Source organism: Balaenoptera physalus (genome assembly GCF_965194825.1).
Source record: "Balaenoptera physalus genome assembly, chromosome: 5".
NCBI lineage: Eukaryota > Metazoa > Chordata > Mammalia > Artiodactyla > Balaenopteridae > Balaenoptera > Balaenoptera physalus.
The window spans coordinates 119,986,628-120,002,790 of record NC_138884.1 but is presented as its reverse complement, the minus strand read 5'-3'; the positions used below and the strand labels follow the sequence as shown (position 1 = coordinate 120,002,790).

Genomic DNA, 16,163 nt, shown 5'->3' with positions numbered 1-16,163 from the left:
CAAAAATGTAAATGTAAATGTGAAGTCTTAACAGGACATCAATTCTTCCTTGTAAGATAAGAGGAAGGTAATTTAAGGTTTGATTTTAGTGTACTAAGAAATGCTATTTTCCAGCATTTTCTACAAGTATTTATTAATATTAAAAACAATCTACTAAGGGTTAAAAAATAGAAATACTAACTGTATCAAAAAGAGCAGACAGCAGATTGATTTTTTTTGTCTCATTTCCTCTCCCTTTTGGAAATATGAGGTCAAAGTAAAAAGGTTTCTATGAAAACATAGCTGCTAAGTTTTAATTCCTTGAAGAGAATTATCAAAAGTTATTTTTAAACCTCATTCACTCTAAGTAACTGGAAAATTGTATAGGTATCCCTTTCACTGAGTGCAAAGTTTTATAATAGAGGATGCTTTATAAATTTGTTTTTGAGGAAAAAGAAATGATAAAACATTGGTGGACCCAAATAATCACTGAATTGATCTTTGTGTCAAAAGAAAGAAAGAGGATTAAGAAAAAAAAGTGAAAATTTTGTACTTATGCAGTTTTACAGAAAATATAAAAATCAATTCCCAACTTCTTGGCTACTGAGAACTGGCGCTTTAATTAAACATATGGTGTGCGAAATATTGAAATTTTCTTAGACTTTGCCTGTGTTTTGATGAGAATACATAGTTTTAAAGAAACTTGTATAAACATCAGGACTTAGTCTTTTATATATTGACAATACTACTGAATGATAAACATTCTTAGAACAAATAGCAGGTACCTTTCTGATTTAACCATTTTACCAAACTCAAGAAATTTATATATCAATTGTCTACAACTGGTCTATCATAAATGACTAACGCTCTTCCTAATTCATATTTTATCTAAATTTTTAGGTGTATAAATTAGACAGTCTTTTCTTAAAATATATGAACTTCTCAGTAATTCATAAACAGTCCTCAGGGACTATTCTTTGAAATTTTACAAAAAATTTTGTGTGCACATAGATGTAAATGCATTTTTCTGATATGGTCTCATAATAGGTTCATGATCTAAAAAATGACTGAGAGGCACTAAATTCTTAAGTGATTTCTATGTCTCTTGTATTGTGCTGATGATTATGATGATGTTCTAATCTTTTATTAAATCTTACTATTTGTATATTCACTAATTTGTCTCTCCTTTTTCTTATTCTCTCTACTCTCCCCCAACCATAGGTCCTCCTGTAAGTATATTTGCTGCATTCTGGCTCCTCTACGTTAATCAAATCACGTATGTTAAAACTGTTAAAACATCAAAATATACTCTATATTTCAATTAGAAAAATATTGCTGACCTTTTTAAGAGTATTTAACTGTGGGACATTATTTTTTGAGTATACTGTTTTGTGATCATGTGATATGTAGGAGTGCAATATGTGTCAATTAAAAAATAACTTTTATTTCTAATACGATCACAAACCAATTACTGTCTTGGGAATGTTGGAATACTTATGAAGCTCCTGATATTAAATGCTTTTCCTGAAATTCTGAGGTTTCTTTGCGAGCAAACCCTCAAGCTCTTTCACACTTCTTTTTTCATTCGTTTAAGCTTGTATCTGAAATATTTGCATTTGCCAGTTCACGAAATGTAGATGGCAACATGATCATGGAAGTGATACCCCCGGTGGGCTTGGTTCAGCGCTCTCTCCATAAGCAACACTCCCTTTGAAGTCCCTTGGAGTTTTGCCTGCATAAAGAGCTTGAGTTGGAGCCCTTGGAGAGTTGCACTTTCTTTTTTCTTTCCTTGTGTAGGTCATGGCTGCAGCATTCCAGCCTGCTTTGTACTCACAGGAACAGATTATCTTGTCAGCTTTGAGCTAGATGTGTTTTTGAGTAATATCCTGGATATCTGTCATCTGACCCTGGTGCCGTACTGTGCTCTGTACGTTTACGGTAGCAATGATCATTGGCCTGGAGATATTTTCTCATTCCGAATAGCCGGTTTGCTCCAGGGTTCACAGACTCTGCATTGGCAACTTCTCTAACAGACCAGCATGGTCCAGGGAGAGGGGCTTAGCATATACTCGTTTACTTTATTCACAGGAAGCATTGGCTTCCAAATATCTTTTGCAGTCTTCCTGCCACATTCAAGGACGGAACATAAATCATGTTAGAAATGACTTTGCTTCTGTAACTGACTTTCAGCTTTTGCTTAATGCTAGGCAGATGGCATGCCCCAGGTCTAGGAGCCTTATTCTTTGGCTTCATATTTAAGACTCTGTCTTTAAAACTAGAAACAAACCACTACTACCCAAAGGAAACTCTGGAGATTACATCCAGAATAGAGCGTTCAAGGCTTCTTTTTGTGGAGGTAAGTATTAGGCAGGCCAAGAGGCAGTTAAATCTCACTTCTGCCTTGTGATGAGATTGAGGAGTCTAGTATTTCCTGTTTGGTCCTTCACAAGTTTAGGCACCCATATGGCTCTTGCTTTCAGGGGGCCATCTATTAGTGCAGGTTCTCCACCTAGAACATTTCAATTGTTTTTTCCTTTTCGTATTATATATTAAAAAAGAGGGGCTTCCCTGGTGGCGCAGTGGTTGAGAGTCTGCCTGCCAATGCAGGGGACACGGGTTCGAGCCCTGGTCTGGGAAGATCCCACATGCCGCGGAGCAACTGGGCCCGTGAGCCACAATTACTGAGCCTGCGCGTCTTGAGATTTTTCATGTTTCTTGAGGTAGGGTTTTATTGCTATAAACTTCCCTCTTAAAACTGCTTTTGCTAAATCCCATAGGTTTTGGATTGTCATGTTTTCGTGGTAATTTGTCTCTAGGTATTTTTTGATTTCCTCTTTGATTTCTTCAGTGACCTCTTGGTTATTTAGTAACGTATTGTTTAGCCTCCATGTGTTTGTGGTTTTTACGTTTTTATCCCTGTAATTGATTTCTAATCTCATAGCGTTGTGGTCAGAAAAGATGCTTGATATGATTTCAATATTCTTAAATTTACTGAGGCTTGATTTGTGACCCAAGATGTGATACATCCTGGAGAATGTTCCATGTACACTTGAGAAGAAAGTGTAATCTCCTGTTTTTGGATGGAATGTCCTATAAATATAAATTAAATCTATCTGGTCTATTGTGTCATTTAAAGCTTGTGTTTCCTTATTAATATTCTGTTTGGATGATCTGTCCATTGGTGTAAGTGAGGTGTTAAAGTCCCCCACTATTATTGTGTTACTGTCAATTTCCTCTTTTAGAGCTGTTAGCAGTTGCCTTATGTATTGAGGCGCTCCTATGTTGGGTGCATATATATTTATAATTGTTATATCTTCTTTTTGGATTGATCCCTTGATCATTATGTAGTGTCCTTCCTTGTCTCTTGTAACATACTTCATTTTAAGGTCTATTTTATCTGATATGAGTATTGCTACTCCAGCTTTCTTTTGATTTCCTTTTGCATGGAGTAACTTTTTCCATCCCCTCGCTTTCAGTCTGTATGTGTCCGTAGGTCTGAAGTGAGTTTCTTGTAGACAGCATATATATGGGTCTTGTTTTTGTATCCATTCAGCAAGCCTGTGTCTTTTGGTTGGAGCATTTAATCCATTCACGTTTAAGGTAATTATAGATATTTTTGTTCCTATTACCATTTTCTTAATTATTATGGGTTTGTTTTTGTAGGTCCTTTTCTTCTCTTGTGTTTCCCACTTAGAGAGGTTCCTTTAACATTTGTTTTAAAGGTGGTTTGGTGGTGCTGAATTCTCTTAGCTTTTGCTTGTCTGTAAAGCTTTTGATTTCTCTGTCGAATCTGAATGAGATCCTTGCCGGGTAGAGTAATCTTGGTTGTAGGTTCTTCCCTTTCATCACTTTAAATATCTGATGCCACTCCCTTCTTGCTTGTAGAGTTTCTGCTGAGAAATCAGCTGTTAACCTTATAGGAGTTCCCTTGTATGTTATTTGTTGTTTTTCCCTTGTTGTCTTCAATAATTTTTCTTTGTCTTTAATTTTTGTCAGTTTGATTACTGTGTGTCTCAGTATATTTCTCCTTTGGTTTATCGTGCCTGGGACTCTCTGTGCTTCCTGGACTTGGGTGGCTATTTTCTTTCCCATGTTAGGGAAGTTTTCGACTATAATCTCTTCAGATATTTTCTTGGGTCCCTTCTCTCTCTCTTCTCCTTCTGGGACCCCTATAAGGCAAATGTTGTTGCATTTAATGTTGTCCCAGAGGTCTCTTAGGCTGTCTTCATTTGTCTTCATTCTTTTTTCTTTATTCTGTTCCATGGCAGTGAATTCCACCATTCTGTCTTCCAGATCACTTATCCATTCTTCTGTCTCAGTTATTCTGCTTTTGATTCCTTTCAGCATATTTTTCATTTCAGTTATTGTATTGTTCATCTCTCTTCTTTTGTTCTTTAATTCTTCTAGGTCTTTGTTAAACATTTCTTGCAACTTCTCTATCTTTTCCTACATTCTTTTTCTGAGGTCCTGGATCACCCTCACTATCATTATTCTGAGTTCTTTTTCTGGAAGGTTGCCTATCTCCACTTCATTTAGTTGTTTTTCTGGGGTTTTATCCTGTTCCTTCACCTGGTACATAGCCCTCTGCCTTTTCCTCTTGTCTATCTTTCTGTGAATGTGGTTTTTGTTCCACAGACTGAAGCATTGTAGTTCTTCTTGCTTCTGCTGTCTGTCCGCTGGTGGATGAGGCTACCTCTATCTTTCTTGCATATGAACAAAATGGATGAACAGTGGCTTTATTATGATTAAATGGATTGATCAGTATTATATTTACTTAGATATAGTATCCAATTATTGATAATTGTAACTTTCAGTGACCATACTCCTCCTATTTTTAGCATCATTTAATTTTTTGCATATTTTTCCTTCCACTTCTTTTCCATAAACTGAAATCTGAATGTTTCTATAAAGTTATTTTTAGAACATTTTATTTCCCAAATTCTGTGCTCAATGAAAAATATTTATCTCAACAAATAAGAAATTGGATAAAATATCAAGACTTGCGTGGCAAGTTTAATGGTAATTGCCCATGCCTCCATTCCGTAAATATAATATAAATCACAAAGGTAGTCTGAGAAGTTAAATAGCCTTACTTTTGATGAGCAATCCATGGCATAGAATCTGTATGAAGTAAATCCCTCCAACTTCCTTCTAGCCATGAGCCTCTGTGGTCCTGTGGTTTCATAAGTACAGGAAGACTGTGATGTGTAACCTTGTGTCCTGATGTGTATTTTCTTTTTTTTTTTAACATCTTTATTGGAGTATAATTGCTTTACAATGGTGTGTTAGTTTCTGCTGTATAACAAAGTGAATCAGCTATACATATACATATATCCCCATATCTCCTCCCTCTTGTGTCTCCTCCCCACCTTCCCTATCCCACCCCTCTAGGTGGTCACAAAGCACCGAGCTGATCTCCCTGTGCTATGCGGCTGCTTCCCACTAGCTATCTATTTTACATTTGGTAGTGTATATATGTCCATGCCACTCTCTCACTTCGTCCCAGCTTACCCTTCCCCCTCCCCATATCCTCAAGTCCATTCTCTATGTCTGCGTCTTCATTCCTGTCCTGCCCCTAGGTTCTTCAGAACCTTTTTTTTTTTTTAGATTATATATATATATGTTTTACTATACGGTATCTATTTTTCTCTTTCTGACTTACTTCACTCTGTATGACAGACTCTAGGTCCATCCACCTCACTACAAATAACTCACTTTCATTTCTTTTTATGGCTGAATAATATTCCACTGTGTATATGTGCCACATCTTTATCCATTCATCTGTCGATCGACACTTAGGTTGCTTCCATGTCCTGGCTATTGTAAATAGTGTTGCAATGAGCATTGTGGTACATGACTCTTTTTGAATTATGGTTTTCTCAGGGTATATGCCCAGTAGTGGGATTGCTGGGTCATATGGTAGCTCTATTTTTAGTTTTTTAAGGAACCTCCATACTATTGTTCTCCCTAGTGGCTGTATCTATTTACATTCCCACCAACAGTGCAAGAGCGTTCCCTTTTCTCCTCTCCAGCATTTACTGTAGATTTTTTGATGATGGCCATTCTGACTGGTGTGAGGTGACACCTACTGTAGTTTTGATTTGCATTTCTCTAATGATTAGTGATGTTGAGCATCCTTTCATGTGTTTGTTGGCAATCTGAATATCTTCTTTGGAGAAATGTCTATTTAGGTCTTCTGCCCATTTTGGGATTGAGTTGTTTGTTTTTTTGATACTGAGCTGCATGAGTTGCTTGTAAATAATGGAGATTAATCCTTTGTCAGTTGCTTCATTAGAAAATATTTTCTCCCATTCTGCAGGTTGACTATTTGCCTTGTTTATGTTTTCCTTTTCTGTGCAAAAGCTTTTAAGTTCCGTTAGGTCCCATTTGTTTATTTTTGTTTTTATTTCCATTTCTCTAGGAAGTGGGTAAAAACGGATCTTGCTGTGATTTATGTCATAGAGTGTTCTGTCTATGCTTTCCTCAAAGGGTTTTATAGTGTCTGGCCTTACATTTTGGTCTTTAATCCATTTTGAGTTTATTTTTGTGTATGTTGTTAGGGAGTGTTCTAATTTCATTCTTTTACGTGTAGCTGTCCAGTTTTCCCAGCACCACTTATTGAAGATGCTGTCTTTTCTCCATTGTATATTCTTGCCTCCTTTATCAAAAATAAGATGACCATATGTGCATGGGTTTATGTGTGGGCTTTCTATCTTGTTCCATTGATCTATATTTCTGTTTTTGTGCCAGTACCATACTGTCTTGATTAGTGTAGCTTTGAGTTAGAGTCTGAAGTCCGGGAGCCTGATTCCTCCAGCTCCATATTTCTTTCTCAAGATTGCTTTGGCTATTCGGGGTCTTTTGTGTTTCCATACATATTGTGAAATTTTTTGTTCTAGTTCTGTGAAAAATGTCATTGGTATTTTGATAGGGATTGCAATGAATCTGTAGATTTCTTTGGGTAGTAGAGTCATTTTCACAATGTTGATTCTTCCAATCCAAGAACATGGTATATCTCTCCATCTGTTTGTATCATCTTTAATTTCTTTTATCAGTGCCTTATAGTTTTCTGCATACAGGTCTTTTGTCTCATTAGGTAGGTTTATTCCTAAGTATTTTATTGTTTTTGTTGCAATGGTAAATTGGAGTGTTTTCTTAATTTCTCTTTCAGATTTTTCATCATTAGTGTATAGGAATGCAAGAGATTTCTGCGCATTAATTTTGTATCCTGCTACTTTACCAAATTCATTGATTAGCTCTAGTACTTTTCTGGTAGCATCTTTAGGATTCTCTATATATAGTATCATGTCATCTGCAAACAGTGACAGCTTTACTTCTTCTTTTCCAATTTGGATTCCTTTATTTCTTTTTCCTCTCTGATTGCTGTGGCTAAAACTTCCAAAACAACGTTGAGTAATAGTGTTGAGAGTGGGCAACCTTGTCTTGTTCCTGATCTTAGTGGAAATGGCTTCAGTTTTTCACCATTGAGAGCGATGTTGGCTGTGGGTTTGTTATATATGGCCTTTATTATGTTGAGATAAGTTTCCTCCATGCCTACTCTCTGGAGGCTTTTTTTTGTGTGTTTTTTTTTCTGGAGGGTTTTTATCATAAATCGGTGTTGAATTTTGTTGAAAGCTTTTTCTACATCTATTGTGAAGATCATATGGTTTTTATTCTTCAATTTGTTAATATGGTGTATCACATTGATTGATTTGTATATATTAAAGAATCCTTGCATTCCTGGGATAAACCGCACTTGATCATGGTGTATAATTCTTTTAATGTGCTGTTGGATTCTGTTTGCTAGTATTTTGTTGAGGAGTTTCTCATCTGTGTTCATCAATGATATTGGCTTGTAGTTTTTTTTCTTTGTGACATCTTTGTTTGGTTTTGGTATCAGAGTGATGGTGGCCTCCTAGAATGAGTTTGGGAGTGTTCCTCCCTCTGCTATATTTTGGAAGAGTTTGAGAAGGATAGGTGTTAGCTCTTCTCTAAATGTTTGATAGAATTCTCCTGTGAAGCCGTCTGGTCCTGGGCTTTTGTTTGTTGGTAGATTTTAAATTACAGTCTCAATTTCAGTGATTGTGATTGGTCTGTTTATATTTTCTATTTCTTCCTGGTTCAGTCTCAGAAGGTTGTGCTTCTCTAAGAGTTTGTCCATTTCTTCCAAGTTGTCCATTTTATTGGTATATAGTTACTTGTAGTAATCTCTCATGATCCTTTGTATTTCTGCAGTGTCAGTTGTAACTTCTCCTTTTTCATTTCTAATTCTATTGATTTGAGTCCTCTCCCTTTTTTTCTTGATGAGTCTGGCTAATGGCTTATCAATTTTGTGTATATTCTAGAAGAACCAGCTTTTAGCTTTATTGATCTTTGCTATCATTTCCTTTATTTCTTTTGCATTTATTTCTGATCTGTTGTTTATGATTTCTTTCCTTCTGGTAACTTTGGGGGTTTTTTGTTCTTCTTTCTCTGATTGCTTTAGGTGTAAGGTTAGGTTGTTTATTTGAGATGCTTCTTGTTTCTTGAGGTAGGCTTGTATTGCTGTAAACTTCCGTCTTTGAACTGCTTTTGCTGCTTCCCATAAATTTTGGGTCATCGTGTTTTCATTGTTATTTGTTTCTAGGTATTTTTTAACTTCCTCTTTGATTTTTTCAGTGATCTCTTGGTTATTAAGTAGTGTATTGTTTACCCTCTATGTGTTTGTATTTTTTACAGATTTTTTCCTGTAATTGATACTTAGTCTCATAGCATTGTGGTCGGAAAAGATACTTGATTCAATTTCAATTTTCTTAAATTTACCCACGCTTGATTTGTGACCCAAGATATGATCTATCCTGGAGAATGTTCCATGAGCACTTGCTCAAGGGCTGATGTGTATTTTCTTGCCATTCACTTTGACTTTGTTGTGAAATGTGTTCATTGGTGCAATAGACAGGATTAGGGCACTCATCACAACAAACAAACAAATGAAAGATTGGTTTTCCTGAAGGGACATTGGCAGATCTCTTTTGTCACTGAGAGTCATGTTTTTTCATTGCCCTTCTGCAGTAATACTCTCAAGTAACCTTAAAGCGGTGGGGGGGAGAAACACTTCATAATAAAATTTAATTTAGACACCTTACATTTATATCTTCATTTGATATATTTTGGAAAACTTGTCAGTATTACACTAGAATTATTTGTGGCTAGAGTGTTACTTTTGTCAGTTTCTGTATCTTGCATATTGAGATCATGTGTAATTTAAAACTTGAAATACAACTTGAATTGGATCCCGCATATCGATTTACTCTTTAGGAAGCTGTTCAGCTTATTACTCAGCCTTATCCATTTTGACAAAAAGATATTGCTACCACAGGATTGTTTGCTATAAACAGCCACAATGTAGCAATCTTATGATAATGTATGTAATTTATTTTGATGTGAATATCAGGTGATTTTTTCTATTTTCTTTCTCATAAAAGTGATATGTATTAAAACACTGCTATAAAGAAATCCATGCAAGTGCTCTGAGCGCCTAGCTTGGATTTTACAAACGTATTTGCTTGAATGATTTGCCTGACCATTGTGTTACCTGATTCCAGCTGGCATGAAATTGTACCTTCTATTTTGGATATCTCAAAAACACATTCGTGTTTCAATAGGAAGGAAATAGTATAATCAACATTTACAAAATAACTTCAGGGTTTTTAGTTGTAGCAAATTGTGCACTAGTTTTGACCTTTTTTTAGAGTCATTGGGGGAATGCCCTCTCTTTGTCCTTTCGTCCCCAAAGGAGGTACCGTTCTACTATTCACAGGTAACAGAATCAAACAAGTCCCATAACCATATCCAGAACAGACTCAGGAGATCTGTTTTAACTGGCTTTTTTATTTGTATCAGTCTATCGAACCCTATAATTGTGCTTGACTGACAGAGATATGATGTTATTGTTGGTAGCACAGAACCCTCTGAGGTGTGAAATACAACACCGTGGTGCAGCCTGTTCTGTTCTGTCCACCTTCAACAATTGTCAGCTCGATTTGAAGCCCAGAATCTTGTTGACAGATGAATGAAGCAGACTTAGGCAAGTTAAGCTTACAATGCTATTTCTGCCAATGTGGTAGATGAATTAGGAAAAGAAATCTCTGTAGAACTTTTAGATGAGAAACTCTGATATCTTTACTTTATATGGAGAAAAAACAATATGACTTTTAAACCAATAGTAAATCTTTTCCAGATACTTTCATAACTACAATTTATAATAACTACCTAATATGTGTCACTTTACATACCAACTGTCATTCTAGCCTTGTGAACTAGAGATATATTATACCCATTTACAGAGGAAGAAACCGAGGGTTAGGCAGATCAAGTAAATTAGCCCACCCAAGGATTCACACTTAGTAGGAGGCAGAATTGGAACTTGAACCCAGGTCTACCTCTCTTCAAAACCCATTTTCCCCCCATATTTCTACAAGTTGTTTTTTAGGCAGGTAAGCTTTAAGTGTTACCAACTTCTTTGCAAGTGTCTTCTTTGTTGTATCTTATCCTACCTATTATCTAAGGTTCATTCTAGGCTTTTCTTAGCTATCTGTGGATCTTACATCTTGTATGTGATCTTTCATATTGCTCTTTACTCAAAACACACTTATAAATCATCTAATTTTCATCTAACAGAAGTAAATTGTGTGGAGATACGAGCTTTGGCTCTTGAGTTGAGAGAACTGAACATAAAATTGTAATGGAGTTTTTCAGCAAATGTTCCTTTAATTGCTTTTGCTATATTCTTGCTTAATTATCAAAATATTTTGATTTCTGTTTGGGCTCAAAGAGTGTGCTTTTGAATGTGTGGTTACTGTTATTTTTTCTGTAATAATAAGATATCATTTTTGATGGAGGGAGAAAACCACTCAGCTTGTGGGAAACGGTATCACTATAAAATACCAAGATGGCTCGATAAATTCAGATGTAGTCACCGTAACTAACCAGATAAACAAACAAAACAAACCTGGAGAATTAATTTGTGTTTAATGGCTATTTGGGAACAGAGTTATAATAGAATGACCATAGGTTGTCACAGATGAGTAGTTCATTTTGGAACCCTTCATACAGCTTTGTGTCCTGGAACAAAAGGTAGAAAAAGAGACATAACTATAATTTTTACACAGAATAGATTCCCCAGTGTCTTTTCACATCTTCTGTTTTGAGTGGTTCAGGCTGCCATGTTTGAACATTGCCGTGTTCAGTGGCAATTTGTTTCAGTGCTTCTTTTGATATTGTTTACGTAGATTTAGTGCCAGATTAAACAGAATTTTGGAATTCTTGAAGGAGCAGAGATAATGGAAAAATACCCCCAAAACTGAGATAAGTAAAGGTGTTAAAGTAAAAAAAAGGAGGAGGAGAAGGAGGAGGAAAGAGACATACCAAAATATTGACAATGTATTTTTTGCAAGATTATTCTTTCCTGTGGTCTATTTCTAGATACCATCTGTTTTAGAATGACTGTAGCTGTTTTAACAGACAAACTCTGAGATGTTACTGGCTTACCACAGTAGACATTGATTTCTTATACGTGATGAAGGGCAAGACTCTGGGGACTCTGCCATCTTCCATATGTGTGTTCTGAGGTTACCCTGGGCATAGGCATACAGCCACTGGATAAGATAAAGAAAGAAAGAGAATGGACAGTCAGGTGGGAGGATTTTTTTGGCCAGCACTAGAAGTACAAGAGTTTATGGTTTATATCACTGCTGACACATTTCTTTGGCAAGTGTCAAGTCACATTTTCACACATAACTGCAAGAGAGAGAGTGAAATGTAGCTGTGGGCTTAGAAGAAAAAGTAAACAAAATTGGTGAACAGCCAATCTCGGCTACCCTGTTTGGATATAATTCCTTAAAGAATTGAGAGAACCAGAAATCTCCAATGAGATGTGTATAGGTATGCCACTTGGGGAGTAATGTGACCTCTGTCTCTGTAAAATTTTAGAAAAGAAAAATTTCATCAAACCTGTTATCACTAGAAACTTTGAACAGAAAAAGAAAAGGGAAAAGAATTTTTTTGAAAAAGAGCAACATAAAAGTTAGGGAGTGGTTTGTAAGAAGAATAAAGTATGAATACCAGGCTAGGAGCCTCAGGCCTCCCAGGTTACTTCATAACTTCATTGATAATGAAGGCTTTTTGTCTTGAAGCACTTACAAAATCTGCGAGCACCAACAGACACTGCTATGGCTTTCTCTTTCTTCTTACTATTTCTCATGCCACTGAGTGATTTCAATACCTTGTATTGGATCCAGGGTGATCGTCTCAATTGGAACAGTTCTGGTTATCTAGTTTCATATTACCAATTGTCTCATGTGAAAGTTTAATTTTTAATAATGCTTCTGTGAAAAAATGACATATTTTTAGGGTCACTTTCATAAGGTTTGAAGAGGGAGCAACTGACATTCTTATAGTGGGAAACATGATTAAAACAAAAAAGTGAGAGTTTAGGGATGAATCCTCTCTCTTCCAAAGAGCTAAAAGAGGGTTTCATTTTACACTAAAAAATAGAAAAGCAAAACAGGTAGCACAAGGCAGTCAGAATTATTAAAAATGAATCTCTCAGTTTTAAAGTCTTTGCTTTTGGTTGCTGATTGGACACCTGCATATTTTTCTAACGTCCAGTCTGTGAACAAATGGAGTGTCATGGCCCTTCTTCCTGTTTGACTTCCTTGTGACCAAATACTTAGTTGTGTGGCTGAATTCCTAGGGCGGTCTGCTTATGCAGGCCTGTAATGCCTTATGGGACAAATTAGGGAAGTCATAATTACATGACTTCTGTGGATTTGTGAGGCAATAACTACCCATAGTCAAGAAAGCCAAGCTAAACTAAAGTGCTATGAAAAAAGAAGTTTGGACACATTTTTGAATGTAAATATTTTGAGCAAAGTCAAATGAGTGACTTAAGGGTACATTATTGTTTCCTCATGAATGGCCAAGCATTTAGTAATCTTCGGCAGCATGTGATTGCAGAGAAGACCTCAATGTCCCCATTCTTCCAAACTAGTTATATAAAATGCTATGGTTTCCTCTTACTCAAAGAGTGGCTTCTGCTTAATTTCTGATCATTTGGACACCGTGATGTTGGCCTACATTTGGCCTAAATTAACTAAGTATGACTTGTTTGCTCTGAATTGAGTCCTGAACCATAATATAGAAAGAATTCCCTCCTTTGGTTATTAAATGAACTTTAGTTCTTGCTTTGGTGGAATTAAAAAGACATCAAGCCTTGGAATCTAAAGTGTCCCGGGTTACCTAAATGTTCTTATGGGGTTTTTTTTAAGTCATTATGAATGATATTTTTAATGCACTTTTTATCTTCACAGTCCCCATGCTTTCTTAAGATTTACTTAGGGTTAAATAAAATAAAACTTTTTCTTGTTTCCTTACTTGCTAATATTTTCAGTCTCAAAAATACACATATACACCTCTAGCTTGTATTTCTGCAGAATGTCTTATTAACAAGTATTTCTATATGCTCAAAGAAATGAATAAAGGATGGAATCATGGGATATAGAGGCAGGAGGGACTTAAAGTGTTATTAATAATTAGTTCATACAGTTATCTAAAATACAGTGCCCACTCATTCAATGATTCATTCATCAAACTCATATGGAGTGCCTAATATGTGCCATGCCCTCTGCTATACATGATGGGGATACAATAGCAGATAAACATAGCCCCTGTCTTCAAAGACCTTAGAGTCTACTAGGAGCAAAACAAAACAAAAACATAGCAATATTATGTGAGAAATATGCTCAGGGTATGTCGAGGTACAACGGAAGAACCATAGCGGGGTAAATCACCCAAATTTTGGTGGGAAGGGGATCAGGTTGCCTCTGGATCTAAGTCACAGTGTTGTCAACGTGAAAAGTCTAAGTTGTGCAGTGTTTTCATGGAGGCTAGCATGTTCAAAACCTTTGAGATACACGAAAGAATGGCATTCAGGAAAACTGCTTATTAAGGTTGAAATGTAAAGTTCAAGGAGGGGATGAGGAAGTAAATAGAAAGCAGGGATTGGGGTAGGATGAGGTGAAGGACCTTGCATGCCATGCTAAGTAATTATCCTAAAAGTATACAATCTGAAGGATTTAAGAAGTGGGGTAGCATGGTCAGGCAAACATTTTAGGAAGATCACTCTTGCTAAAGGACAGGAGGAAGACAAAGGGGAAGAGAGAGATGGTTAATATATTGTTGCAGTTATTTGGGTGAGAAATAAAATGACCTGGAGAGATATAGAGAATGGGATAGATTCAGGGTGTATTAATGAGGTAGAAATGGCAGAATGTGTGACTAGGTGTAGGGAGGAGGAGGAGGGAGAAGTGGGGGTGACTCTCAGGCCTTGCTCTGGGGAATAATAGTGCAGACCATGGGACAGAGACTAAAGAAGGAAGAGCAGATTTGGGGAGGAGATGATGCTGAGCCTACATCCAGACTGAGGACAAGGACAAAATGGACTGTCCAGGGGCTGAGGTGAGCAGGAGTCAGGAGGTCCAGGGGGAGGTAGCCTGGGCTGCAGACCAAGCCAGAGAGGCAAGGGGCTTGCTCTTCCTAATCCCAGCCCCACTGCGCTCTCCCCTCCTCCTAGCTTTGAACCGGTTACATTTTACAGTGCTCTGCGGAAGGAGAGTAGAAATAGGAAAACTGAGGCATCTGTACAAAGCGTCTGAGTCACCACTTCCTTCTATTAATAAACAAATGAAATCCATATTTGTGTAGCTAACCCGCAGAAAAGGAGGGAGAATGTTTGTCAGGCACAGTAGAAATCCAATCTGGAAACTACAAATTTAAAAACAATTATTTTAAATTTTATATCACAAACTTCCTTTTGGAGGCTTCTGTTAGCTACATCTATGTTAGGATATTCTTCTGGGAGTAGAAATATAAGGGCTCCAGAGCTTTGCTGCCCAGAGCCATGGATTTTAGGGGACACATGAAAGCATACTTTCGTCCTGTACTGCAGACACCATCTTCTGTTCTGATACATCATTTCACTCAACAGGAGTAGACGCACATACTTTGTCTCTTGATTTGCAGTTTGGGGAACAATTTCAACTCTCTCCCTCCCAGGGCACATTATTAACAACCAACTGGCATACAGTTTCAGACTTTTTTGCAGGTGAGAATGAAAATTGAAAGAGTGAATTAAAGGGTTCTCTGCAGGCACCCTGGATAATTTATCGCCCTTTTGCTGTAATGGCTGGATGGATATATCTTTCGCCATATGTAGCCTTTCATTTAGACTTCTAATCAGTGGTAAAGAATAAGAACTGGTTTTTAAAAACCATCCCTTGGAGTGGAACTAATCAGCTTGTGGTTTCCCTTCAGATAGTCTCACCATTATCCAATATGCCCTCTATATCCTCACATAGGAAATGACCTAAACTTCCACTTCCAGTTGTGCAGATTATTTATCCTGTTGCCCCCCTCCATCTCCATCCAACCCTCTACTTTGCATGTTAAAGTTAAGCCTCTAATCATTGAATCTTCATGTCTGGAAAGTTGATCTGGCATCGCCATTACATACAAACTTACTTTGTACCTTATACGGCGTGACTTGAAAAGAAACTATTTTGAATTCTTGTATTGTTTACCAGTTTGAAACTTGTGTGAAAGATGAGGATTTATTCCTTTGCCTGACTGGATCCCCTGGGCTTTATTTGTTAAGAATGTTATTTTCCCATAGGCATTAACTCCCCTGTTTAGAGGGGAAAAAATCCTTATTTAGCTTCAGTTTGGTAATGTTAATAGAGTTTAGAAGGAGAGACTTTGAAGGGTGTAAACAAACTGAAGGCGATTTCAGATCGTTAGAATATTTTGAACAAAATGAAAAATTGCTTGACCTTGCACCAAATATTATAATTCACAAGAAACTCATACAGAAATTATATATTTCCTATAATATGAGGTTTCCTGTGTGCATATATTTAATCAAAACCACAAGGCAAATGAATTTGGATTGGGAAACCTCCTGCTATTCATCATTGTGAGGAGAAGAAGCTTTTATTTTGTCATTAAAAAGTATCATTAAAGGGTAGACAATTTCTTTCATTCCTATTCATTTCTGTAACTTCCAGTACTTTCTAAATACTCTAATAACTAGAGCACCTAGATCATTTTCTAGGCTTGTGTTCTGTTAAAAGTAAATTAAATAGGAAGCT

The 16,163-nt window shown here is 36.6% G+C and overlaps 1 protein-coding gene across 2 annotated transcripts in view; it reads left to right on the top strand.

Moving 5' to 3' along the window:
• COL25A1 (collagen type XXV alpha 1 chain) overlaps positions 1-16,163 on the top strand; it is a gene marked incomplete at its 5' end in the record, with an annotated part of 476,870 nt that overhangs the window by 255,257 nt on the left and 205,450 nt on the right. For both annotated transcript variants that reach the window (XM_082463101.1, XM_082463100.1), the window contains one exon: positions 1,201-1,208. In XM_082463101.1, coding sequence (XP_082319227.1) covers positions 1,201-1,208 — 8 coding nt within the window. The remainder of the gene's footprint in view (positions 1-1,200; positions 1,209-16,163) is intronic.